The sequence below is a fragment of the Cynocephalus volans genome, chromosome 10 (genome assembly GCF_027409185.1).
Source record: "Cynocephalus volans isolate mCynVol1 chromosome 10, mCynVol1.pri, whole genome shotgun sequence".
Taxonomy (NCBI): Eukaryota; Metazoa; Chordata; class Mammalia; order Dermoptera; family Cynocephalidae; genus Cynocephalus; species Cynocephalus volans.
This window is the reverse complement of record NC_084469.1, coordinates 132,589,785-132,616,839: the sequence shown is the minus strand read 5'-3', so window position 1 is coordinate 132,616,839 and position 27,055 is coordinate 132,589,785. Positions and strand designations below refer to the sequence as shown.

The window sequence follows — 27,055 nt, the reverse complement described above, 5'->3', positions numbered from 1 at the left end:
TTTTTTTTTTAAAGATGACTGGTAAGGGGGTCTTAACCCTTGACTTGGTGTTGTCAGCACCACGCTCTCCCAAGTGAGCTAACCGGCCATCCCTATATAGGTATCTGAACCCGTGGCCTTGGTGTTATCAACATCACACTCTTCCAAGTGAACCACGGGCCGGCCCTTCAAAGTTTAATAGAGCCTCCCGAGTTACACTCCTATCAAGCCAGTTTGAGAATTTAGCATGTCACCTCTCCCCTGCTAAAAACCTTTCTGGGGCGGTGATGCAATGGAAAGAACTTGGGTTCTGCCACCTAGGACCAACGAACCTCGGGCAAGGTCTTTAACCTCGCTGGGCCTCATTTATTCGCGTGTAAATTTGGGTATAATCTCATGTCTCAGGGTGGTTGTAAGAATCCAGAGACTTCTTCCGTGAAGGCTTGGCATCAAAAGATGCCTTGGGTGCCTTTTAGTTTCAGTGTACCCCAGGATACGAGCTAAAGCTCAGGATGAACATGCAAGAGGAGCCCCTTCCCCACTTGTAGATGAGGAAACTGAGGCACAGAGAGCGCCAGGGGTTTGGTCAAGATCACACACAGATGGCAGCAAAGCTAGCTCAATTCCCAAGCTACTGAGATTGGCCTCCTTCAGATCCCGGCCCCAGGGGGGCTACGCACATCTGGATGCAGCCAGAAGGGAGGCCTGGCCCGGCCCCTCCCCCTTCTACCCAGTTCTCTCTCCCAACCAACCTCGACCCCACCACAACCCCCACACGCACTCTAGCCCACTCCTCATTTGTTTTCAGTTCGACCTCTCCAGGGGCGACTGGGTGGGGAAGGGGTCATTCCTGGACAACTAAAAGCAACTGCAGCCGGCATCAGTCCCGGCCCCAACGGTGGTGATGGGGGGCGGGGTGCCCGCGGGCTGTCCGCGGGCTGTGGGGCTCTGAGACTATGCACCCTCCCTGCCCGCTGGACCTCAGATGATGTGGCCTCAGTACGCGCCTTTTTGAGCCCAGTTAATGCGAGTGGGATGTGTGTGTGGACGTCAGAAGGGTGTTGTATAGTTGTGTGACGTGTTGCGTCGTGTACCCTTCCTTGTGTAGACGTGTGAAACGTGTGTGCTGTGGTGTGCAAACGTGGGGGCTCACATACTATTGGGGCTCCTCTCTCCTAGAGAGCCCGCCCTTCCCAACGGTACAATCCTGCCTTACTCAGCCTTCGCCGCCAAAGCCCCAGCCACCCGATCCCGGGTTTGCCAGTTCGCGACTCCACCTTAGGCTCCTCCCCCGCTCTTGAAATCCCGCCTTCTCCCCGCCCCTGCCACGCTTTACGACCCGGCACGCCACTTTTGCTGCAGTCACTCCCGACGCCGTCGCTCCTCTCCTCGCCGCTTCTGCTGCCGGTGAGGTGAGCTGAGGTGAGGTGTGGTGTTGGGCCGGTGCGGCCGCTGCCGCCTGGAAAGGAGGTGGAGAGCAGAGCCGCAGCGGGCCTGCAGGCGGAGGCGGCGGATTAGCCGCTGCTTTGTCTCCTCAGCTCCGGTCCCGTCTGCGCTGCCGCAGGGAGGCCGCCCGGGCACGGCGAGTCGAACCAATGCTGGACCTGGAGGTGGTGCCTGAACGCTCTCTGGGGAATGAGCAATGGGAATTCACGCTGGGTGAGTGTGGGGTCCTTCGTCAGGACCCAATTTGCTGATTCTTAGTTCCCTCCAGGTCCTCCCTGCTTCTGGTGTCTGTTCCTTATACCCCTGCACCCCCCCCGCCTTTTTCGTCCCCTTGACTCTTTGAGCTTCAGGCACTAGATGCCCGCTCCGACCGGCCTGATCTGCTTGTCAGTCGTTCAGCCGAGTACTGACGCCCTCGCCTCGGGCCTCAGCAGAGTCCCTCCTGGGGCGGTGGGACAATAGTAATAATAGCTGGCACGCCCTAAACGCTTAATGCCTGGCCCTGCTCTTTTGAATGCAATTATCTCTAGTAACCCTCACTGGGGCCTGAAGATCGGTACTATTGTTATTTCCATAACATTTCACAGACATAGTGGCCAAGAAGTGGCTGACACCCTAATCACTGTGGTCTCTGGTCTGTCTCCCTCTGCTTTTCTAGGCTGTGGGGTTGCATCTTTTCGGAGGGGAAACCTGGGCTTGGATCCCATAATCAGATGGTGGGGATCCGGTCAAGGCAGTTAGGGAGTTTGTGTGTATTAAAGAAATCTGTTTCCTTCCCTTTTGAAATGTAGTCTATGTGTTGTGTGATGGTGTAATTCTAAACCCAGACCTAAACTGTGAGAATTAAAGGTTGAGTGAAATTGGAGTTAGGGGAAAGTAACATTTAGTTAGTAGAAAATGCAGTTTGGTTGTTTTTTGATTTTGTTGGGCTTTCTCTCTTCACCCTCTCCATCCCCAACATTACTACCTTTATGTGTACAAGGTTGTTTGCATTTAGTAACCCCAGTGTGTTTACTTTGATGTTCCAGCACTAAGAAAAAGGGGTGGAGCAGATGTTGTGCTGCTTGTTTGTGCAGGCCTGAACTTTTGTCACTCTGGTATGGGCTACTGGACTGAGTCAGCTGCTCCACTGGATTATAGCTTAACCTTGAATGTGGAAGACTCATATCAATGGAAACAGCATATTGGAGAAACCTGGCAGTACAGATTGCTGGTAGAGCCCTGCTAGTGCTCAGTGGCTACATGCCTCCTGTGGGTTGTAGGAGCCTGGTTTATTCAGGGGTCTTGGCCACCTTCTCTCATAACCTACATCACTGCTGCAGAGTTCTTCCCCTGGTATGAAATGTTCCAGCCCCTTGTGAAGCACCAAGAGCTTGGGTGAGAGGCAAGCGATAGCATGTTAATGCTGTTTGGCTTCTAGTTAACGTCTTTCCTCTCCTCCCATTGACAGCTTCTGTCTTCACCAGGGCTGGGTAAGAACCCTGGCCATAGCTTCAGACTGTGCTTGATTGTGTGACTAGATTGTGGAATTATTTGTGGTACAAACATTGAGTCCTCTGGTCAAAAGTAGTGACTATGATATCAGTTGAGATGAGGATTTCCAGAAAACTGAGTGGGAGAGCAAGGATTCTTTTGTCAACTGTTGTTTTGACACCCTAATCTGACTCCTCGCCATGCCAGTTTCTAAGAATCAAAGGAATTGTCTAAATAGCACCCAAAAACAGTGAGAAGGGCATTTCTGTACATTGATTGAACTTTGGGGGAAACCTTGATGATTCCTTATGGGTCTTAAAATCTGCATTTTTAAATGGTGTCTCCCTGAGGGGTGGTGGTTATTTAACTTCCCCAGACTTTTTTTTTTTAAACTTATTTTCCCCCTCTCAATCTCTTTTCCCCATACTCAATACATTCAAACTGTGGTTGGGGCTGTTAAGTAGGGATAGATCTGGGAAGGGAATCTGTGTTTTAGAATTACATTCCTAGGCTAGAGAACCAGTGCTTACCTCTTGTCACCACAACTCTTGTAAAGTAGGTGTTATCTCCATTTGCCAGGTAAGGAACAGGCTCAGAGGCAGAGATAATAAACAGGTAGCTGAATAGGGATTTCTTGCTTCCCAATGCTCTGCCCTTCTGCGGGTGGGCCCAGCTTTGTCAACAGATTTCTTATTGGAATCTGTGCAAATGCAGATGTATCTGACCCTTGCAATCATCTGCCTGGCATCACAATGGGGAGCTGCACCCAGCTTCTTGGCTGACTTCCTGGCCTTTGTATAGTGCTGGGAGATGAGAGAAATGCCTACAACACAGGACAAGAAAACATAGGCCAAGTGGAATCTCTGTGAATGCCACTGATGGTTTGACCAGTTGGTGGAGAAAAGGCAGTGCAAATCTGAAGTAATGTTTTCAATGAAACTTGCAGGATGTATTGATATGGAGGCATGACTTTGAGTTTATTGTTGCAGTCAGCCCTGAAAATGCCCAAAGAAGGTAGATTTAAAGGATCACTGGAGAAAATAGCCCTCTTCTCCAAGTTACCTTGTTCCACAGAGACTGAAGGCTCACTCTGTTGAAGGCAGCATGTACTATGTGGACTCGCCTACAAACACTGATGTACATATAGAGTGCTGTGGAGGGGGAAAGGGGATTTGACCTGACCTATGGGAGCCATAAATCTTCCAGTCAAGTGGGGAAAAAAAAATAGTGGGAAAGTTAGATGGTGTGTGCAGGAACTATAAGCAATTTGGTAATATAATTAGAGCATGATGTACTGGTGGGAGAAGAAAGTAGGTTTCCCAGAATCCCAATTCTGTTTGGTTGTAGCTGCCTGAGACACTATCAAGGAGCTTCTGGGTTCAGTGGAAAAGTAAAGTCTGTTGGTGGGCATTGGTTTAGGAAGAACAGTTTGGAGATTGGATTTGGAGAGGTGGGGAAGAAGGAGAAATCTAGAAGTTTTTGACTTGAGAGACTGGGTCGATGCTGGAGTGAGAAGCAGAATACAGAGATGAAAAGTTCATTTTTAATTTGTTGGCTTTTAATTTGCCTTTAGATGTATACAAAATAACCAAATTGAGGGCTGGCCTATGGCTCACTTGGGATAGTGTGGTGCTGATAACACCAAGGCCACGGGTTCAGATCCCTATATAGGGATGGACAGTTAGCTCACTTGGAAGAGCGTGGTGCTAACAATACCAAGTCAAGGGTTAAGATCCCCTTACTGGTCATCTTTTTAAAACAAAAACAAAAAACAAATTGAGATTTGAGTCAGAAACTGCATGGTTGGTTGAATGAAGGATGGGCAGAAGAAATATCGAGAACCTGGGAAAGTTAGAGGAACAGCAGGAGAGAGTGGTATTGGTGACAAGATGATGAGAGTTCTTGGAGAGGGAATGCTGGTCACCAGGATCCATGGTAATAGGACCTATGTGCTCTACTTAATTGCTTGTTATCACAAATGTTTATGACCACCTACAATTATGCCAGGCATGGTGATTGGGTAATGGGAGTACAGTGGTGAACAAGACAGACAAGGTCCTTAGCCTTTAAGACTATATCCTAAGAGGATATAGGGGAGACTTAACAGATAAATAAATGGGATGGGGAGGCTTCATTAAATAAGGCAGTCAGGGAAGTGAGTTGTGAGCCAAGATCTGAATTATGAGAAGGAGTCAGCTATGGGAAGAACATTCCAGCAGTAACAAGAGCTAGTTCGAAGGCCTGAGGTGGGAAAGAACTTGTGTGCTAGTAACAGGAGACATGATGAGCAGTGGAAGGAAAGGGGGAGATGGACAAGGTCCAGAATATTCAAGGCTGGTGGTGACATGGTGTTTGGGTTTTGTCTCCATCGTGGGAAGCCATTGGAAGGTGATAAGCAGGCAGGTGATGAGATCTGTAAAACATAGATTTGTACAGTTTATAAGGCTGATTCTGTTAGAGCTGGGACAGTACTCCCATTTCTTTGCCGTTCATATAGTTGGTTCCCTTTAGAGACCTTTTGTAGTTACCTGTATCTGTGTGGTAATTGGTCACTGTGGCTGCTTTGTCTCCTCGGGGTGGGTTTATCCCTGGGTGACTCAGGATTTGAAGCTGCTGAGACCAGGACTTTCATGTGGTTAAGTGGAAAAGAACCCGCCCTCGAGAAACTAGTGTGTGCCGTGTGGATTAGAAAAGCCATATGGCCTTCTCTTTCTTGCCACCTAAACTAACAGCTTATCTATCTTCTCCACATGGATGTTTGCCCATTCCCTGTGGAAGGGAATGGCATAAATATCCCTCCATTTCAGGAATGGCAGGGCTGAGTGATGCATCCAACCTGTTCATATTCTCAACAGACATTTATTAAGCTTCTACTGAGTACCAGGCCGTATGTTATAGAAGGCTGAAAAGTACTTTGTTTAAGATCATAAGTCAGCCTTCTGATTCCCTTCAACTTTCTTCAGGCTGAAGAATGACCCCTCAAATGAGGGCAGGATCAGATTGCTTTGTTTGATTTTTTATTTGGTGGCTGGCCGTTCTGGATATCCAAACCCTTGACATTGGTGTTGCAACACTATGCTCTAACCAACTGAGCTAACCAGCCAGCCCTCAGATTGTTGTTTAACTGTAGATGGGCCACAAGCTTTTAACATTCGAATTCTTCATTTGAAAGCTCTTTACTGCACATCTCATCCTCTTGATCCGGAAGTCAACTAGTCTTGAATGTGAACCACCATGCTATCCTGGGGTGATATGATGGTCTCTCTTCCTCCCTTTCTCTTGTCACCTACCCCACAATCCTACAGTCCCACAGAATATTTATTTATTCAGTAGCCACTAGGTGGTCAGCTCTGAGCAGGGTGCTGGGAATCCAGAGAGTGATGAATAACAGACACACTGTCATTGTACTCATAAAACTATGAGTCTTTGTTTTTTGATGGTCCAGGAGCTGCCTGTATGTATGTTTCTTCTTGTTTAAAATATAATGGACTCTGAAAACAAACTTTTTGGTAATCTCAGTGAGTCCCTGGAATGTTTGAGATGTCATTGGAATTTGGATAACTTAAACTGAAGGCATACAAGGGTACTTCAGAATGTTCATGGAAAATTTGAATTAAAAGATAATTTGAGTCTTTCCATGAACTTTTTGAAATACCCTCATATATAAATCTGCTTATAATGGGCCATGAGTTCAAAATCCAGATGTTAAGAGTTAGATGTTGGTGGGTTTTTAAGTAAGAATTCAGTAAAATCCTTGGTAAAATAAGTTGATTCTAGTGGATGTGTGATTCTAAACTTTTTAAATGCGTCTTTACAAGTCACATGCTCTAACAGACCCTTATATGAGAGATGCAGAGACAGATGCCAGTTCATACCTAATCCATGGCAGAGTGAGGACTAGAACCTTGGTCTCCGGAGTCATGCAATCAGTGCTTTTCTCACTCTGTTCTTTGGTTCATGCTGACGTTGCTTTCTCCAAGCCCTTTGCCTGTGTGAGAACCATGTGGAAGTCCCTATTTCCAGGAATCCATTTTGTATATTCACTGCCTCCCCTAAAACAGTCTGACTATTCCCTTAGTGCTTGCTGCTTAACTTTATTCTAGCTTTGCTTGTTGAACTTTTATCTATTCATACATATGTAGGTCTTAGTAGCCCCAACCATTCTCCAGGCTTTACTGTGGGGACCAATGACTAGCACAGTGGTAGATGTCAGCAAAAGGATAACCCAAGTGACTACACAGGTGTCCTTGCTTTATTTCAGGAATGCCTCTGGCTCAGGCAGTAGCCATTCTTCAGAAGCACTGTCGCATCATCAAAAATGTCCAGGTTCTCTACAGCGAGCAGGTGAGTGGTGACTGATTTGTTTACTGAAACAGCATCTGTAGTCACTGAGTCACCTCCAGAGGTGACACTCTGGGAGAAGCTGACTGGCACAGCTGGATTGCTGTTTGAATATCAAGTAGCAGCCATCAAACAGGGAAAAATGGGTTTGCTTCTTGAGCTTATACTCATGTACACATTCAGCAAAATCAGGCTTAGGCACCCCAAATTTGGATGCGTTTGAAAATAGGCTTTAAACTTTCTTAACCAATTTTTAAAAATGAAATATATTTCTTTATCACTACTTTTGTTGTCTCTCATTCCAGTATTTGGGTACGAACATTAGTGTGAGTATTAAGCCGGTTTTCTCCAGTATCTTCTAAGCAACCTATGACCAGTTAGAAAACATGGGTTTTTGAGTGCAGATCTTAATTCAGATCTTTGCTCTCCCCATTTCTTGGTTGTGTGACTTGTGGTACGTTATGGTCTGATTCTCCTTCTGTAAAATAAGTATAGTTTCCTAATAATAGAATAATCTTTTAACAAGGATCAAAAGGAGATGATCTCCAAGCTTTGATGTGGTGCTTCTTAAATGTGGGTCCTGTTCTCTTCTGCCTGCTTTCTTCCCTTCCTTTCCCATTTGTCTCTTTGCTTCGCACCAAGCACAGAAAGCATTTTGCCCTATTAAAAATTTTAGAAATATCTTTTTGTCTCTCAAAATCACACCTTGGAGATTAAATATGCATATCAAGTAGATCCCATCTTTCTTAGGGGGGGAAATACATTAACTAGTAGCGGACAGCTTTACTGAACTGTTTCATGTGGAGAACAGCTGGGTTATAGGAAGGGCTTGCTTAAACACTTCATAGTACATGTGTATTTTGGTTCTAGAGATATAAAATATTAATAAAACATTGATTGTGAGAGTTGATATGCTTGCTTTTGGAAATTGCTCAGTTATATCCTGAAATTGTAACAATGCCTGGGGAAAAATTTTCAGATCTTGAGACCAAGTGTAGGAAAATCCAGATCCTCCCAGCGTTCCTTCTCCAGGCAAGATTCTTTGTTCTAGTGTTTGCCAAGCATGATAGTGCTACCTGGGCCTGCTACCTTGTGAAGCTTAATGGGGTGGAGGGGAACACACAGTTTGAGCTAATCCCAGAAGGCTCTTTGGAGAAAATTTCCCTAATGAAGCCCACACCAGCAGTGAAACCTGGCCTTCCAGCCCATTTCTCTGACAGTCACACCACTGTCCTTCACTTTGTCTACCTTGAGAAGTTCTGTAAGGAAACTTCTCTAAACCTTTTGAGCAGCTATGTGCCAGTTTCAAGAAGTGTGGGGTTTTGGGTATTGGTATTTTTTTCTTCTGCTTTTGGGCATCCTGGGTCAGGGCTGTGGAGTCTTCAGACATTGAGTCTTTGAATTGATTGCATTGGACCAGAAGCATGCAGATGGGGCAGACACAAGAGGAAAGAGTATTGTGTGCTGGGCGCTATACTTGGTGCTTTCTGACCTACTATCTCTGTCCTCAGAACAACCTGGAGGGAAGGGATGAAAGTATTCCCAGGAAGAAACCAGAGCTCAGAGAAGTTTTGAGAGTCACCCAAGGTCATCAGGGCTTTGTTTGCTGGTTTGTGCTTCTACTCCCCTCCCCAGGACTCAGAAGGGGCAAATGTAGAAATGTGACTCCTTACATCTTATCCTTAGGCTTTTCAGAAAGAAGCACATGTGATATGGGATGGGGGTAGTTAGGTGAGGGAGGGAAGAAAGGAGTGAGAGTATCATCTGATATATAATCAGATCACAAGGTATTTCTTTGTCCTAGAATTTGGCCGAAAACATTTCAAGAATCAAATGTGTTTGCTGTGGATGGTACAAAGAGTCTGGGTGTGAATGGATGTAGGTTCAGCTGACATGCATAAGCAATATCTGCTGAGTTTGAATCCTGGGCTAGGCCTTTTCACATGACCTGTATTTCTCACTCACTGCTCTGTAGGTTTGATGGCAGTAAACTCATATTGCAGATGTGGACCCTGGAGCCTCAAAAGAAAATGACCTATCTACTCACATAATTTTCTTTCTTACCCCCAAGTATTTTTACTCAAGCCTGGAAGGGAGAGGCTCTTTTCAATGTTATGAAGCAGCAGCTGCAGGCTGGAAGTAGAAGATACTATGCATTCATGCATCAGTTCTTTTCTGGCTTCCAAACCTCATTAGCTGGAAGAGAGAGGGACTGCCTGCACTTAGGTATTCCCTGTATGTTGCATGTATATTGTAACGCTTTGAGTAGGTGCTGGTGAATAAATCAGTTGTTCAAAGTGTATTTTATTTTTGTTTTTGTAGTCTCCTCTAAGCCATGACCTCATCCTTAACCTGACTCAGGATGGGATCAAACTACTGTTTGATGCTTTCAACCAGAGACTTAAGGTAACTATAAATGACAACTAATGTTTCATATCCGGCAGAGCCAGTCTTTCTGGAGCTGATTAATATGTGTTATTGTGAGATGTTTCAGAAACTTTTAAGTGAGTGTGGACTTCTTTGGTTCAGAGACCACCATGATTTGGGGGGGGGGGGGGGGGACTAAAGCTGTGCCCGTTCCTCTAAAAAGAGAGAAGATGGGAGTGGGTTGGGGTGGTTGGAAAGAGGCTGGGAAGGGTCACTGTGCCAGCCTTCAGAGGGGAAGTAGAAAGAGTGTTGAAGATTTGGGCAACATGCTGTGGGAAAGGGGCTTTTATGTCGAATAGGAAAACAAGAGGAGCTAAGTATTTGATGTAGCTTATCCTGAGTCCGTATTTTAAAAGGCATTAAGAAATAGGGCCTAACTACCAAATAATCCCAAATGACTTTAGTCACGTTTATGTATCTTGTCTTGTTTTACTTCATTCTTGTGTCAGTGTGACTTGGAAGATAGAAAATGGAAACTGATCTTCCTGGAATGCTGGGGCTTGGGGTTAACATTACCAGCAATGAGTTGATTCTTTAACACCATTGAGGAAACGTTAACAAACAACTTGCTGGTATGTAGGGTTGTCTTAATTGGCATACAAGTGCAATTTGCTAACACATGTTTCAGTCCAGGGTGTTTTTAATACACACTATTTACAAATGCCTGGGCCTCATAGGTTAGTCATGTGGTATCAGACTCATGCCACACTGAATTACAAGGTTGAATGTGAGCTCTGGGCAGCAACATGCCAGAGCCATTGTCCTGGTCAGGTTATGGAGTAGCCTTCCCAAAAGACTTAGGTACTTCCCAGTTCTCATCATCCCATCACAAGTGAGCTGCTGAGGGGAGAAAACAGAACATGGAAAGAGAATCAGTGCAGGGAATGAGAATTCCTCATTCCTATCTCCGATGGCCAAAAGTTCCACACTAGGAAAGGCAGAGAATGACTTTCAATATGGCATAATCACAAATTGGAGGAAAATTAATCTGGTAATGTGGAAACACCTTTACAAATAGTCATTTGCCTTTGACTTGGTGAAAGTTCTCTTTAGGAAACATAACCCAAAAAGGTTGAGGGGAGGGTAATGTTGACAGATGTTTATAGCAGGACATTTCATAATGTATTAGTCTGTTTTTGTGTTGCTATAACAGAATACCTGAGACTGGGTAATTTATAAAGAACAGAGGTTTATTTGGCCTATGATTCTGGGACAGCTGCATGTCACATGGGCCTCAGGCTGCTTCTACTCATGGTGGAAAATGGCAAGCCAGTCTGCGGGTAAAAGCAGATCACATGGAGAGAGGAAGCAAGGGAGCGGGGGGTGGGGGTGTGTGCCAGGGTCCTTTAAACAACCAGCTGTCGCTGGAACTAATAAAGCAAGAACTCACTATCCCCATCTACCAGGGAGAGCATTAATCCATTTATGAGGGATCTGCCCCCATTACCCAAACAGCTCCCAACACTGCCACATTGGGGATCAGATTTCCACATGAGCTTTTGGGGGACAACACATCCAAACTCTCACATAGTAATGAGAAGCTGGAAGTAACCTAAATGCGCAAAAAAAAGGGATGACTAGGCAGCCCATAGAACCACAGCATGGTGAGGATAAACACTAGCATATGTTTAGTGAGCACTTAGTATATGCTAGGCACACGGCTGAGTGTTTACTTGCATTTCCTAATTTAATCTTAACAGGCCTGTGAGTGGGTACTATTTACCAGCTAGACAACTGAGAGACAGAGAGAATAAGTCTACTTGATACCTGGCTTGTAACCCTATATTACCAGCATGTGGTAATTGGCCCTGGGATTGCGAATGGTTTAGATTCTGTCAAGGGGTATGGTAAATAAATGAGAAAAGCTGAAGAAAATAGTGTTCAGAAATGTGAGGAATGTGAAGTATCTTTGGATGAAAAGGGAGGTAAAATAGAACCTGACAGTTCTCTTCTGCTTTTTGTGGGATCCCTATGAAGGAGGGATGAGGCCCTGCCTGAACCTTTGAAAACTGTGAGGATGTGATCACCCAGGTTTCCTGGGTTGGCACCAGCCCCAACCTGACCTATGCCTGCCCTTTCATACAAAGGCTTCAGAATCTTATGATGATGTCTCCTATAGTTGTTCCCCACTCCCTGCCTCAAGCCCAAGAGAGATAGTCTTGTGGAATGAGGCTTTACAAGTCACAAACCTTTACAGCCACCTGTCTTTTCCATTTTTATATTGGCTGCTGCCATGTCTCCTCCCCTCTGGGGAAATCAGGGGCTTCTCCAGCCCAGAAGTAAAAAATCACGGGCTGCTTTCCCTGTGGTCCACTGAGCTCCATGGGCCAAAATCTGCTATTGATTCTCCTACTGATATGAAGGACTCCAAAAAGTCCAGCACTCTGGTCCCTTGCTACAAGTTCTGTGCCCTATGATTAGTTCTGACCCACTGTTCTCATTGGGCAGGCAGGGTTGAAGTACCTATTTGTGTTGGACCTATACAGCTATTGGCAGGTAGGTGAGGCCCACTCCCACAGAGTGGATGGTGGGAAGCATTTGGGGGATCATTGGCCAACTATAGGGATAGCATTCAGGGAGGTGGAATGCTTATGCCTGCTACAAGCAGAGCTTCTGGCGGACTGCTGAAGATGGAGGCCCTCTGCCAGCATGAGGCCCTGGCCTCAATGAAATGGCATACCAGGTTGGCATGTTATACTGCCATGCTCGCGCATTCTGAAGGGAACACTGGCTGTCTTCTAAATCACAACTAATTTTCCCACCCTTCCTTCCACGGCCCCTCCCAGCATCTCTTTTTATGCTTTTAAGTTTCATATTGCCCTTAACTAGCTTCATACCAGGCAGACTTGCTTCATGTGCACTGAGCACCTTCCCTATGTATACTGAATGAGTCAGACCTCAAGAGGCTTGACTTGGTGGGACCAGTGAACAGCATACGCGAGTATGGAGGAAAGGGTTCATTCAAGTGCTATGACTACCCAGCAGAGGGAGCAGTTCTTTCTATCAGGTAGTAGGAACAAAATAGCTGCTTAATGGTCAGTAGGTTTCTTACTTGATTCAATGTTTTGATCTCTTAAAGTTTAGACAGGATCTCTGTCAAAAGTGAAGTACCTTTCTGTCTCAGTTTCTATAGCAGTGCCAGATGCTCTTCCACACAGTGCTCCACAGTCCCTTCCAGTGAGGTCCAGATTGGCAGGACAGACATTGAGCCAGCTCTGCTCATGCCTCACAGTGAGGGCCAGACCTCCTAGCGGGAGGATAGTAGATGGTGCTCCAGACCCCAGCTAGCCATAGCGCTGGCTGCCAAGCCCTTGACACCATTGTGTGGAGGATTTCATAGTGCTTATTACTTGACACCACTTACGGCTGAGTGTTTGATGCCTTTTCCTTTGTTTCTACCCTGAGTTCTTGGCATTTCATCTAAGGCTCTACTCATTCAAGAGCGTACTTCACAAGGGTCCTCAGGTTCTCTAGAACCCTCTTATTAGGGGCATGACTGAATACTGTCACACTTGTCCTGAGCTAATGTATTGTGCCTTGTTTTCTAGCAGGATAGATTTCCCCCTCTGTCTATTTGTTTTGTAAACAAAGTAAGCTTTTAAAATAAGCTGTTTTGGAAAGTGACTTGATTTGGGTTCTTATAATGTGGCAAAGTATGGAATGCAAGGAAAGGGGCTCCTTATCCAAGGCATATTCTTAACAACTGCATGAATTAGTTTCTGGGGAAGTTGTCTTCGTCCTATGGGGTAGTATGTGCCCCAGTATGACCCAGATATGGATCTTGACCCACAGCATCCATGGACATCAGTCAAGCAGTCCAGGGGAAGAGGGGAGGTTATGGTGTGTGTGTTTTCCCCCCAATTTTTTTTTTTTTTTTTTTTTAAAAGATGACCGGTCAGGGGATCTTAACCCTTGACTTGGTGGTGTCAGCACCACGCTCAGCCAGTGAGCAAACCGGCCATCCCTATATGGGATCCGAACCCGCGGCCTTGGTGTTATCAGCACCACACTCTCCCGAGTGAGCCACGGGCCGGCCCTTCCCCCCAATTTTAACATGAGAACAAAAGATAATGTGTGGAGCTTCAGGGTAATTAGGGCTAGTGGTAGATTTTTTTCTTTACTATTATATGTGTCTTTTTACTCTTTTTCAGTCTGTCATCAACTTCAGATCATTAACAACTCTTAAACATTTTTATTTTTTAGGTGATTGAAGTATATGACTTGACTAAAGTAAAGTTAAAATATTGGTAAGTTTTCTCCCCTGCTGGTATATGTCACACTTGGCATAAGGCTTTTATCTACTACCTTCATTAAGTTAGTAAAGGATTCCCAGTTGCAGCAGTCCAGAGATTACAGCCTGGTGCCATGATTTCTTGACGCAACCTCCAAGCCTGCTTAGTTTCCTGGGGAAAAAAAGTAAATCTCATTAAGAACATGGTCTGTGTTAAACACTTCACATATATGGCATGTGATTTAATCCTCTCAACAAAGCAGGACCTCAGTTTAGAGGTGATGTGACAGTCTTCGGGGTCATAGCTGTCCTCCCCTGCACAGCATCTTTTGGCACCTCTTTTCATGGTTTCATGAGGAACAGGTGGGACAAACTAGATAGGTCTGACTCCAAAGCCTGTGCTAAAGAGAATGCCAAAGAGACCAACATTTTAGAGCCAAGATCTACTTTTTAGAACAAAAATAAGGATGACTTGTACAGTCCATTAATACTTGAGCCCCCATTATGGCAAGGTGTTATGCTAGCATCTAGAATGCAGTGAACCTCCTTAACAGGCTTTGCTTTCCCTTTGTGATGGTGTGAAGAGGACTGCATTCCTGGTGCAGGCTCAGGCAGCTCTTCTGATAAAGCAAATGTGTAATAGTACTGGCACCTGCAGGTTCTAGTTGTCTTTTAGTTCTTGCTAGGGCCTCATATGTCAAGGTCTAGCTTCTCTTCTCTACTGCTTTTAAGAATCAGTAGTATCTTGGGCCGGCCCGTGGCTCACTCGGGAGAGTGCGGTGCTAATAACACCAAGGCCATGGGTTCAGATCCTATGTATGAATGGCTGGTTAGCTCACTGGCTGAGCATGGTGCTGACAACACCAAGCCAAGGGTTAAGATCCCCTTACCGGTCATCTTTAAAAATAAAAAAGAATCAGTAGTATCTTGGGAAGACCCAGAGGATCAACTCTGTATCAGCCTCATGAGAATTGACCTTCTGACCTCATTCATTTGCTCTTATTTAAAAGTTCTTTCATTAAACTTTTTATTTTGATGTAATTGTAGACTCAACTTGCCAGTATCTTAAGATTAATACAGCCACCATTTTGCATGATCTATGTGCCCATCTTGCAAAGCCTAGTATTAAAAACTATTTTTGTTTTTCAGTGGAGTGCACTTTAACTCTCAAGCCATAGCTCCTACGATTGAGCAGATTGACCAGTCTTTTGGAGCAACCCATCCTGGAGGTAAGCCAAGTCCATCTGATTCCTGTGGTCATCAGTGGCTGCCCAAAGTGATAAACCTGGCTGATGGCACCATCCCTCCCAGTTCCCTGAAGTCAGGCTCTCGTAGGATTAGTACTTGGGTATGAAGGAAAGCTCCTCCCCTTGTTTTCAACCTAGTAGGTCAGTTCAGAAATGAGACACAAGGAAGGTGTTGCCAGTCGTTATTCCCTGCCAGGCTAGTTTATGTTAGCAACTTCAAATGCCAATCAACCATGTAATTTTCTTCTTCCCCACCTCCACAGTGTACAACTCTGCTGAGCAGCTCTTCCACCTCAACTTCAGAGGACTGTCTTTCTCTTTTCAGTTAGACTCGTGGACTGAGGCTCCCAAGTATGAGGTTAGCCTGGTATTTGTTGCCCAGTGCCCATGTGGTATGGGTCAGCAGACAGTGCCATGGGACAGGGGGACTGGGTAGGCAGCCTTTCTTTGGTTTCTTTGTCTTTGAGCTCTTTAGGAGCCAAGGGAAGTAGGGTGGCTGGGGTTGACAGAGGAAGAACAAGGCCCAGGAGGGAGGGTACTTCCCACCACGGTTTGAGGCGAGGCTTATTTATCAGAGATAAATCCAGTCATGCCTTACCTTAAAGCTTCTGCTGCTTCTATTCGCTGCAGTTTTCTCAGTGGCCTAGAATTTGGATGTTTCATCCTGGATTTCTAGATTTCATCCTGTTGCTTTTAGCATACATTTTATTCATCCTTAGGTAACAGATTCCTTGGGGTTGTGAAAATGATATATTTTTGTAAAGCTTACATTTTATTAAAGAGGCATTCTTGCATTTTCCTCTAATGAAGAAAAAAAAAAAACCTAAGTAGAATTAGAGATGAACTTGCATGGTGGGGATGAATTTATTGACCCAGAGTCAGGTTTGAGTCTGTACTTTGACCTAACCAGTTCTTGAGGACCATGAGTGCCAAGGAGGACCAGAGACGGAATCACATGACTTGCAGTGTGCCCTTAGTAAACCTCTTGTCCTGTATTTGCAGCCCAATTTTGCCCATGGCCTAGCTTCTCTCCAAATACCCCATGGAGCAACTGTAAAACGAATGTACATCTACAGCGGAAATAGCCTACAGGATACCAAGTAAGTGTGAGCAGCGTAAGCTTCATGCTAAGGCTGTGGGCTTGCTGAGGGAGAGAACCAAGCCTCTGCTTATTCTGTACCTATCCCCAGGGCTCCCGTGATGCCTTTGAGCTGTTTCCTGGGCAATGTGTATGCTGAGAGTGTAGATGTTCTTCGAGATGGAACTGGACCTTCAGGTTTACGACTTCGCCTACTTGCTGCAGGTCAGTTACTGGTTTTGAAGTGGGTGGATTCCCATCATATCCATGTTAAGACATTCTAAAATCCCATCTGCTTAGAAATATGACTTAGTCCAGTGGGGCTGCTATGACAAAATACCACAAAATACAACAAATTTATTTCTCATAGTTCTGGAGGCTGGGAAGTCCAAGATCAAGGGACTGGCAGATTTCACTATCTGATGAGGGCCTACTTTCTGGTTCACAGACAGAGACTTCTCACTGTGTGCTCATGTGGTACAAGGGCTAGCTAGCTCTGGGGTCTCTTTTCTAAGGGCACTAATCCTAATCATGAGGTATCCACTCTCATATCTAATCACCTTCCAAAGACCTCACCTCCAAATTCTATCACCTTGGGGGGTAAGAATTTTTCTTCTCTCTTTTTTTTTTTTTTATTTAGGATTTCAGCATATGAATTTTAGGGAAACATAAGCATTCAGTCCATTGCCAGATGGTTGGTAGAAAACAAATGATGTAGATGTTTATGGCTAAAGCTTTTGTTTAATTTTATCAAGGGACAGGACATAGTCCTATCATTAGCAAATCTTAAAAGCAACAAATAGCACTGCTTTCCTCTGCACGCACATAAACCTGCTGTGTACTTATGTAGCTTTGCCTCTGTTCTGAGGTTTCTTGGAGGTATATCTTGTGGGCTGCAGTGTTGTCTGCTTTCCCCCTTTCCACCCTTACTGCCAGGTTCTTGGAGTAGGCAGGCAGGAGGGACTTGTTGAATTGTGGTTTGGCCACACCCTGCCAAGAGTTTTGCTGACCATGAACAAGAAAAGAAAAAGTCACCACCTCTTCTCCTCAGGATCCATGCCTCATTTTGTGACTTTCTCATGCCTGGCTAGTATCAACTGCTTTGGGCCTTGGGACATGCTTAATAGGACTGGGATCTCCAATGTGGTATTTGTCCCCAGAAAGACAGCCTGACAACCAACAGAGGGGCAGTGCCTCCATGGAGCTCACAGTCTAACCAGCATTTGTTTGTAAATTAGGGTCTTTCATCTCTGTGGCATTGGTTCTTACCTGTTAAGAATCTGGTATATAAACTGTGAGCTTACTCCCTGAACAATTAGTTCACAACCTCCAGGTTAGAAATTTCTTTTCTTTTCTTTTTTTTTTTTTTAAAGATGACTGGTAAGGGGATCTTAACCCTTAGCTTGGTGTTGTCAGCACCACACTCAGCCAGTGAGCTAACCAGCCATCCCTATATAGGATCCAAACCTGTGGCCTTGGTGTTATCAGCACCGCACTCTCCCGAGTGAGCCACGGGCTGGCCCTAGAAATTTCTTAAAATGTGGTTTACTAGCCAAGGCCGAACAACAACTACTTAAAGGAGTGTTGCACTTGAGCTATAGTTTTTGGGAGAATTGAGATGTGACAGCAAGGTCAGATGACTTAGTGTGTCTTCTTAGGAGGATTGCTGCTTGAAATAGCAGGGTAGTCAAGGATTGGGGCCATTTATTATCACAGGTAAGAGCAGAAGGAGCCTGTTAAGGGTGGGAGTCTCAGCTGATTCAGGCTGTCAACTTACACTGCATGCTCCCAGCAGTCACTCCTCTCAAGCTTACTCTGTCAGCAGGGAAAACACTTTAAGTCAGGTCTCACAGAATTATAATGCAATCCAGTCTTCATGGACAGTTTCTTTTGGCAAGCACAAGAGTCTCAACCAACCCATTTCTCACATCTGTTTCCTTATGGAGTGTGGCTACAGTGATGCATTTAACACAGGAAGTCAGTTCACCTATCTTGGTGCCCACAGTAATTTATGAGAAGATATACTCCAGGAATCACAGACTAAAACAGTCTAAAACTGAGGGTAATTTTACCTGGGTAGGCTTCAAGCAGAATGAGATGAAAGAAAAGACTCACCTGTGCAGGGTTCCTTCCTTGCAGCCCCATCTGGACATTTACAAGTATCTGGTACTAGAAGAAATGTGTTAGTCCACTAGAGACTTTGGGCCCGCAGTCCAGCTTGAAGGACTTTTGTTTTGGTGGGTTCTATAGGTCACTCAAGCTTGCCTAAGCTGCAGAATTTAGGGACAGAAGTTAATGAGGATCATGCTTTTCCCAGGACATAGTTAATTTAAACATAACGTATATTTGCCACTCAGTGTATATGTGCTGAGAATAGAAACTCTTTAGTTGGAGAACTCAGTACCTAGTTATTTCAGATTTTGGTTCTCTGAAGTCTTCTGCATGTATAGAAAATGGCTTGTTACACATGAAAGAGTTTTGACAACTGTAAAGCCTTGTGCAGAAAAAGGTGATGTCAGTGGTTTTCATGGCACCAGGAATTGCAGTCCTCCGCTGATTCTTGGCTTCCTTTTTTATTTTGGGCAAAACATCTTCTCTCCGCATCCACAGAATAGGGAAATTACACTGCTGGTATGTCTATCACTGTTTGTTGCTTTGTGTTGCTTCGTCCCCTACGGATTTGTCACCCCACTTCCCCTGGGTGATGGAGACGCAAAGGATTACTCAAAGCCCATCTCTACTGAGCAGTGAGAAGCCCCAAAGTAGTTAACTTTCCCAGGGCCCTCCAGCAAGAGGGATTCCCTTCCTTGGGAAAATTAACACCGAATTGGGGTTCTCTTCCTGCATTTATTTTCCAGACCAGGAAGTTACGGTAAGAGAACAAAGGTGGGGTTAGACTTTAACAATATAGGCTGGTAACTTTCAGCGAAACAAGCCAGATGACATTCCAGTAAAGCTATCAACAAAAGTTTTGATTTTAACAAACATTCCTTCTCCCTCTAGCAGTTTCTCAGTATCTTTATTTTTATTTATTTATTTATTTTTGTTTGTTTGTTTGTTTGTCTTTTTCGTGACCAGCACTCAGCCAGTGAGTGCACCGGCCATTCTTATATAGGATCCGAAACCGAAGCCGGAGCGACACTTTCCCAAGTGCGCCACGGCCTCAGCCCCTCAGTATCTTTACATAACAATCAGTAACTAGTCTGTCTTTGAGCCAGCAACCTGCTGTGCCACAATTCTTTATCTTACACCAGAGACTTATAGCCTGAGGAAAATTTCCTGTCCTTGCAAGGTCAATATTGGAAACTGCAAGACTTTGGAAAACTAGGCCCTGTGAAGTACATATGCTTTTTAGTATATCCCACAACTGTTCCACAGCTACTTCTGTATTTGTGAGTGTTGTTAATTGGAATCATTTCTGAAATGCGTTAGAGAAAAGTCAGATTCTTTCCAAAGATTACATTTGGCGAATCAGAAGGTTTTTTCATTACTCCACCTTCCTAGTTTGTCTTTTTTGAGTGATAGTGGCTTTTATCTGGGTTGGAAGGCTTTGTCAGATCTTGGTGTAGAATTAGAGAGTGAGTTAATGGGTGCTTCACTCTTGTCTTTTTCTTTTTTATTCTGCCTGGTGAGAGGATTCGAACCTGTGACCTTACTGTTACAAGGCTGTGCTCTAACCAACTGAGCCAAATGGACAGCACCCACTCTTGTCTCTTCTATAGTATGACCTTACAGGTTCAGACTCCAGTGGGGGCTACCACTGAGAAGTCCCTCTTAACATAAATCTTTGTATCTTGTCATTAAACCCTTCCTTAACACCTGCTGCTAATGTTCTTACCATGGTTGTGTGATGATCTGATTACGATGGTCTGTACCACACCGTAACCTCCAGTGGTGGAGCTTATGGGCAGAAACTGCACTGTTTTGCTCACTGTTGTTTCCTCAACATTTAGCGAGTGTCCTAGCCCATGGTAGGCAGCAATAAGGAAATAGTGAGTAAGCAAATGAAATTCTCAGAGTTCTATGTCACTTTCGGGGGACTGAATGAGTCTCCAGTATTGTTTTTAGTAAATAGTTATCTCTCATAGTTTTAAGCCCTGATGACCTGGTATTTATTCTTTTTTTTTTTTTTTTTTTTTTTTTTTTTTTGTCGTTTTTTCGTGACCGGCACTCAGCCAGTGAGTGCACCGGTCATTCCTATATAGGATCCGAACCCGCGGCGGGAGCGTCGCCGCGCTCCCAGCGCAGCACTCTACCGAGTGCGCCACGGGCTCGGCCCTAACCTGGTATTTATTCTTGCATGCAGTCTTGCCCCTGGGCCAGACCTGATAATACATCATGCAACCAGTAGCCTCTCTGGTGCCCCCAAAAGGTCAAGATCTCTGGTCCTGACCAGAATCTGACAGCCTCTACCTTGTTCTCTGCAGGTTGCGGACCTGGCTTATTAGCAGATGCCAAGATGCGGGTATTTGAACGTTCAGTGTATTTTGGTGATTCCTGCCAAGATGTTCTTAGCATGCTTGGCTCTCCACACAAGGTCTTCTATAAGTCAGAAGATAAGGTAGGGAAATGTGTTTATTGAGTAAATAGGCAGTCTCTCTCTCTCTCTCTCTCTCTCTTTTAAATCAAGACTATTTTAACATTGAGTAAACATAAACTGTTTCCTGTTTTCCCATAGAACCTGTGCTACTTAATGGTGATAGCAAAGTAAATTGAAAACTTTTTTCTGACCCCTGTTTGTCAAATTGCCCTGCCTCTGTCCCTGTCCATAGTGCTTGCTTTTCCTTGGAGACCAGAGCCCAGTCCATAGTCAACCACAGCTGGCCCCCTCTCCTCCTGGACTGCTCGGCACCAGAAGCTGGGATTCCCATACTCTTGCCTAACCAACAGCTTAATGTTGTACAAGACAATTTGTAGACTTTCACTTAATCAAAAACTGTATTAAGGGGTTGGATTATAATTTATTGCTATTTTTTCCCAACAGATGAAAATTCATTCTCCTTCCCCTCATAAGCAAGTTCCATCTAAGTGCAATGACTACTTTTTTAACTACTTCACTCTTGGGGTGGTAAGTTGTGATTCCTTAGAGAAACATTTCATTTTTCTAAGAGGAGTGGGGAGTGGGCACCTTTGCACACTTGTTTGTACACTTGTTTGTACACATGCAGCTGTGACCGTGCCTGGGCATTGGGGAACCTAGCCCAGTTAGCTTTGCCCACTATTGATTTACATAGGCTCTGGTACCCCAAAGTAGACTTTTCCTGTCACCAGGATTGCTGAGAAACGCCAGGTTCCCTGGTACATCTTGACTTCTTTTCTGAGGGAAACATGCTCCACAAATGGAAGCTGTAGAAATCATTCGTGTTAAGCTGTTTGGGGAACTGCACTTTGTAGAGCAGAGGACCTTATTTTGGAGTCACAAAATAAGGAGATTGAAAAGGCTTAGAGACAGTGGGAGTGTGCATGTGTATGTTTAGAGGACCACACTAGAGGCATTGCTGCAGCCCTGTGCTCTGGACCTAGGGTGCTGGATGAAGCTAGTGGCACCATCAGTGCAGTCTTGGGGCTGAAAAACCCCAGGAAAGAGAGCATGTGGCTTTGCATGTTCAGCTGGTGGGTAGGATGCATGTATGAGAAAGGAGTATGTAAACAATGCACCAGCAGGGAACATCTCAGAGGGCAGGATGGGCCTGGACCATTGGTCATCTAACCTTTGAGACTTCCAGGGTCTGAGGTCCTGAGGCAGCAAAGGGTAGATTACAGAGAGAGAGAAAGGAGAGACTGAATCTGCTTACATGGAAAAGACCAAACATGAGCCAGGAGTAGTAGGGGAGCCACTGTGAGATCAGTGGGTAACTTCTGAGGGTAGCATGGTGGCAGAAGGGAATGGTGATGTTGCAGTTGGACTGCTGAGTTCAAGGGCCAGTGATGATAGGTGGCAAGGAAGGCAGAGAAAATGGCCCAGCCTTAATAAGACTTAGTTGGCCTTTGGTACAGGGGTAGAGTCAGAGCTAACCCTTGGGTCACAGGCCCGAGCAGCTGGCAGGATATGAAGCTGAGAAGGGAGTGGGGGATAGGAGGTCCAAGTTCTGGTGAGAGGGCAGGCTGGAATTCCAATTCCAGTGGTTGCCAACTCCCATAGAGGGTTTAATGGAAGCCAGGAGGGTCTGGTAGGTCATGGCATTCAGAATGACCAGGTACCTTGAGCCCCTCAAGGGTTAGGTGGCCCTTAAATCTTCTTGATAGCTATTGAGCCAAAATCTGTACTGTTAGATTTTTTATCAGGTGTCATTTGCAGGAAAGATCTTCCTTACATGTTTTAGTTCCCAAGCAGTGGCAGTTGCAGCCCCTGTGCCTTCCAGGTCTGTGGATGGTTGGGTCCCCCCACACCAAAAATGTCCAGTTAAGGCTGCTTGGCCCTAACTGTCCCCTTGACTGTTGTTTGGGAGAAGGCTGTTGCCTGCAGGCATCCCATTGTGGAGTAAGAGTCTCCAAGTTGCACATGCCCTTGTAAAGGCCCTTCCCTGCCTCAATAACATTTCCCACTTGAGCACCTTTGTTTTCTATCCCAGGACATCCTCTTTGATGCAAATACACACAAAGTGAAGAAGTTTGTCCTACACACCAATTACCCTGGGCATTATAATTTTAACATGTGAGTACACCTGTACCTGCCCCTCTGAGAAGTGAACTTTGGGCTGAAAAACCCCAGGAAAGAGAGCATGTGGCTTTGGGTGTTCACTAATTTATCTACACCTGAATTCCTACAGTTGCATGGGAAGTGAACATTTACTGAGTGTTGCTGTGTTCTTGGCACAGTGTCCAGTGCCTTACATCTCTCCACTTTGTACCTATTTTACAAGTAGAGAAACAGGTTCAGAAAGCAAGGTGATGGGCTTTTCAGACCCCAGGGCGATGCTGTTTTCTGTTTAACTTCAGTGCCTAAATCTGGCCTCCCCCAGTGAATGCTGTGTCAGGGGCCCAGAGCCAGGGCTTTGGGCAGGTGTGTTTGATTGTTTTTCCTGGGTACAGGGTTGGGATGTGGGAGTTGTCAAGCCTCCCAAGATACCTAACCTTTACACATCTGCCTTCTCTCTAGTTATCACCGCTGTGAGTTCAAGATCCCACTAACTACAAAGAAAGGTGAGTAGTGTGTGCCCTCAGGGTAAGGAGGAGGTTGTGGAGTTAGTTTCCCACTGTGAAAAGGGAGAATGATCCAAGCAGAGAGGTGGTAGTGGTCAGGTTTGTGGAGCCTCTGCCCACCTGAGCCATATCCTCAGCTCCTCTGGGATGTGCTCCTTGTTCTGGAGGCTGCCTTGTTCTTGGTATGGAGTCTCCTGGAGGCCTTCAAGACCTTTTCCTATGATTGGGATTGCTGGCCTTGGGAGGGGAGAGTTTCTTATTTACAGATGATCATTCAGGTGCCCTCAGCACAGTCTTGGTGCCTACCACCCACTGCCCACTGGAGCTTGCACCTGACTGACCTCCTTTCACCCCTCCATCCTCTTCCACCCTGGAATTCCAAAACAAACTGTCTGTCCTCCCTACATACTTCATCCCCAGTACAAAAGGTGGCCAGGTCTCAGTTCTGTTTAGGGCTAGGGCCATAGTGGGCTGGACCAGCTACCAACCCACCCCATGTTCTCTTTTTCAGAAAATGCAGATGGTCAGACAGAAACATGCACAACCTACAGCAAGGTGAGCTGCTATTTTCCTATCTGACAATGAGGTGGGTATGAGCCTGCCAGCAGTCTAGAACATTGTTCAAAGGCATTTTCAGGTCCGTGCTAAGCCCTGTTGCCCCCTGTCCCTCTTGCAGTGGGATAACATCCAAGAGCTCCTGGGCCATCCTGTGGAGAAGCCCGTTGTCCTACACAGGTGAGTGGGAGGTTACTGTCTCTGACCACCCCATCCTGCTCCTCACAGCCCAGAAGGCCCAGGGGAACCTGGCAGTGGGTATTGCTTAAAAATTACAGAAGTTTCTGGTGTTGCCACAAACATACTTCTTACTCCACCCTGCACATTAGGACTGGGTCCACTGTTTTTCATGTGTACCTGTGACAGAGAAGTTGCTTGTGGGGATAGCTCCCCTTTCCCCACCCTTCCTCCAGGTATGGTGTCCCTCTCACCCCTAGTTATAAGAAAGGGAGGAAGTCTTGACTGGCTGTCCTAGGCTCTTTTTTTCTCACCAAAGCTGCTACTTATTATAGTTCACAGCTCCATTACTGGTTGCCATACTACCTGAGGCTCCCTCTCACTTCTCACTTGAAAGGGGCCTCCTGACCTCTCACCACCCCAGTATCTTTCTGTGCTCTGTTGGGCTATGTAGGATTCTGAGTTAAGCGAAGCCATTCCTACACCTAGGGCCGTATATTCACACCCATGAGAGATAGCTTGCCAATAGCTCATATCCCAAAACAGACTGGATGCCCTGCTTGGCCTTGGCTTCTGTCTGCCCCTCTAATTTTGGCTTCTCTGGCCTCAGGTCCTCTTCCCCAAACAACACCAACCCATTTGGCTCCACATTCTGCTTTGGTCTTCAGCGGATGATCTTTGAGGTAAGTCCTGGAGAGCCTAGAAATAAGCTGCAGATTGTTAGTCATGGTAGGGATAGGCAAGTGGTTGAGGGAATTTGGGGAGAGCCTAACTGTCATGCTGGGCAGATTAATCCTTCCCCAGCAACCCTATCTGCTGAGTACCTGGCCTGCCCACACATAGCAGGTAAGGGCTCAGAAATGGTGTTGGTGAAATCTGGGGTTACGGAGGCCAAAGCAGTGGTGTATAAACGGACGAAAATGAGAGGTAAAAGGGATCCCATGTTTATATCTGAAAACATGGCCATAGTGGGGAAGGGAAGGACAGGGAAGGTGAGGCCTGGCCCAGGTGTTTTAGGAATCCTTGAGTGCCATGTGAATGAATGTACTGTGGTTGAGTGGCTCTTGAGGCCCTGCTGACCTGGGAGAAGGATGGGAGGCCCCTGTTTTCCCTCTGGATGCCATACCTTCAGCAGTTCCAGAAGGACTGAACAAATGGGTGTGAGAAAGGCTGTGTATACCATGAGGACAAGTAGATCCTTGAGCAGCCAGAGGCCCCTAGCATGAGTTGGGGAGGTCGAGGGGTCAAGAAGCCCAATCCTGTTTGCAGGTGTGTCACACACACAGCCTCCAAGCCCCGTGCACAGGATCTGTCTACATCCCTTCTACCCCTCCCCCTTGACCCACCATCCTCTTCTCACACCAGGTCATGCAGAACAACCACATTGCCTCGGTGACCCTGTATGGCCCCCCCAGACCTGGTGCCCACCTGAGAACAGTGGAGCTTCCCTAGGGACACCACCACCCATCCCCCTCTACCCCATGGAACTGTGCATCACCTCCTAAGCGGGCCCTTGTGTGCCACCCTGTGGGTTGTCTTGGACACCTTGCCAGTGTTCAAGGGCTATTGTGATGTTTTGACGTGGGGCTCAGGCTGAGTGCTCTGCTGTGGAGTGAGGGGCCCAGATACTCCCCTGTCCGTCCTCAGCCTGCTGGTGCCAGCAGGGAACACAGACTACAAAGAGAAGCACAAACTTTGAGCCTTGATATCTGGACCCAGGAGCTCTCGACTAACACGGAAGGAGGCAGGACACATCAACTGCTATCCCACACACTTTGGGAAAACTTGGGGCTCTTTCTGTGGCTGAAGACACAGGCACCCAAGATGAAGATAAAGTCCTGCCTTTGGCCCCACATTGCCATGTGACCCTTAGGGCAAGCAGGTAGCATGTCTATAGTACTTGGTTGCAACATTTGCACTACATCAACTTTAATTACTTGATGAGCTGGCTGTGGCCAAGGTGGCCACCTGCCTTTCCTTGTTCTTTCTTGCACGTGCTCTCTGCCAGGCCCAGTAGGCACACCCAACTGGTTGAAACACAGCTTTCTACTGACAAGATACGTGCCCAGGCCTGGTTCCTACACCCCTGGAGACAGCTTTCAAGGTTGCCTGTGCCCCCTCTCTGCCCCAACCTGACTGACAGGGCTGTGCTGCATGTTTCCATCCTGTTTGCCTCTTTTATTTAATGCCAAAGTTTTAGCCAAAGACATCTTACTCCTTTTGTTGTGTTTCAGCATTCTGTTCTGCACTGTGGGCTGGCTCCCTGCCCCAACCCTGAGCACTGTCCCCTGGCCAGGCCTATTCATGGCTCAAAGGCCTCTGGGGGCTCAAGGAAGGCTGGGCTGCTTGGTCTCTTCATGGGTTTTGCTAATGGAAAGTAGCATATATGTGCTTTAAAAATATTAATCCTTTTGAAAAGAATTGAGAAGAGAAATGTATAATTTTATCCCATTTTTAATATTTTGGTCTAGCAACTTGTGATACATAGATGACAATTTTGTGAGTTTTTCAAATGTGTGTACAGATTTTTGTAAATATGACTCTTTTGTAATTAACTCATGTACAGCCTCATCCTGTATAGTTTAATGATGAATGTGCAGGAGACCTGTCCCAGGCTCTTATGTGGTTCCTGGGTCTTCAGCCAGGCTTGTGTGGCACATCCATAACTTTGTGATTGACTGGTGTCTTCCCATTTGGACTGTGGCCTGGCCACAGACCCCTGCACATCTCACTGTCAGGGGCAGCCAGGACTGTTCCCATCCTCGTGGAATGAGGGAACCTTCCTCATCCCCTGCCCAAATCCCCTCTCTAATAAAGCATCTGTGTCCTCAGCAACAGCCCGCCCATATGCTGTTGCTGGGATGTTTGTACTAAAGTGTGGGGATGTTGGTTTTTTGAGGAAGGGGGTGAAGAATATGGGGAAATTTTTAGTGGAAGATGTTCCTTGGCTCCTCTGAA

The 27,055-nt window shown here is 45.9% G+C and overlaps 1 protein-coding gene across 2 annotated transcripts; it reads left to right on the top strand.

Annotated features, from left to right (window-relative positions):
- The first annotated feature begins 1,318 nt into the window (after positions 1-1,318).
- PHAF1 (phagosome assembly factor 1) lies at positions 1,319-26,972 on the top strand. Of its 2 annotated transcripts, none has more exons than XM_063111048.1 (17): positions 1,319-1,401; positions 1,518-1,638; positions 7,160-7,242; positions 9,562-9,645; positions 13,870-13,913; positions 15,047-15,126; positions 15,408-15,502; positions 16,147-16,244; positions 16,335-16,447; positions 20,650-20,783; positions 21,207-21,290; positions 22,795-22,877; positions 23,322-23,365; positions 23,877-23,920; positions 24,042-24,100; positions 24,708-24,780; positions 25,463-26,972. In XM_063111048.1, exons 2-17 carry the CDS (start codon positions 1,575-1,577, stop codon positions 25,547-25,549), a joined length of 1,269 nt encoding a protein of 422 aa, XP_062967118.1. In that variant the 5' UTR covers positions 1,319-1,401; positions 1,518-1,574; the 3' UTR covers positions 25,550-26,972. The 2 variants fall into 2 exon arrangements, with proteins under 2 accessions (XP_062967118.1, XP_062967119.1); XM_063111049.1 differs by having other exon boundaries at positions 1,361-1,391.
- Positions 26,973-27,055: the final 83 nt, after the last annotated feature.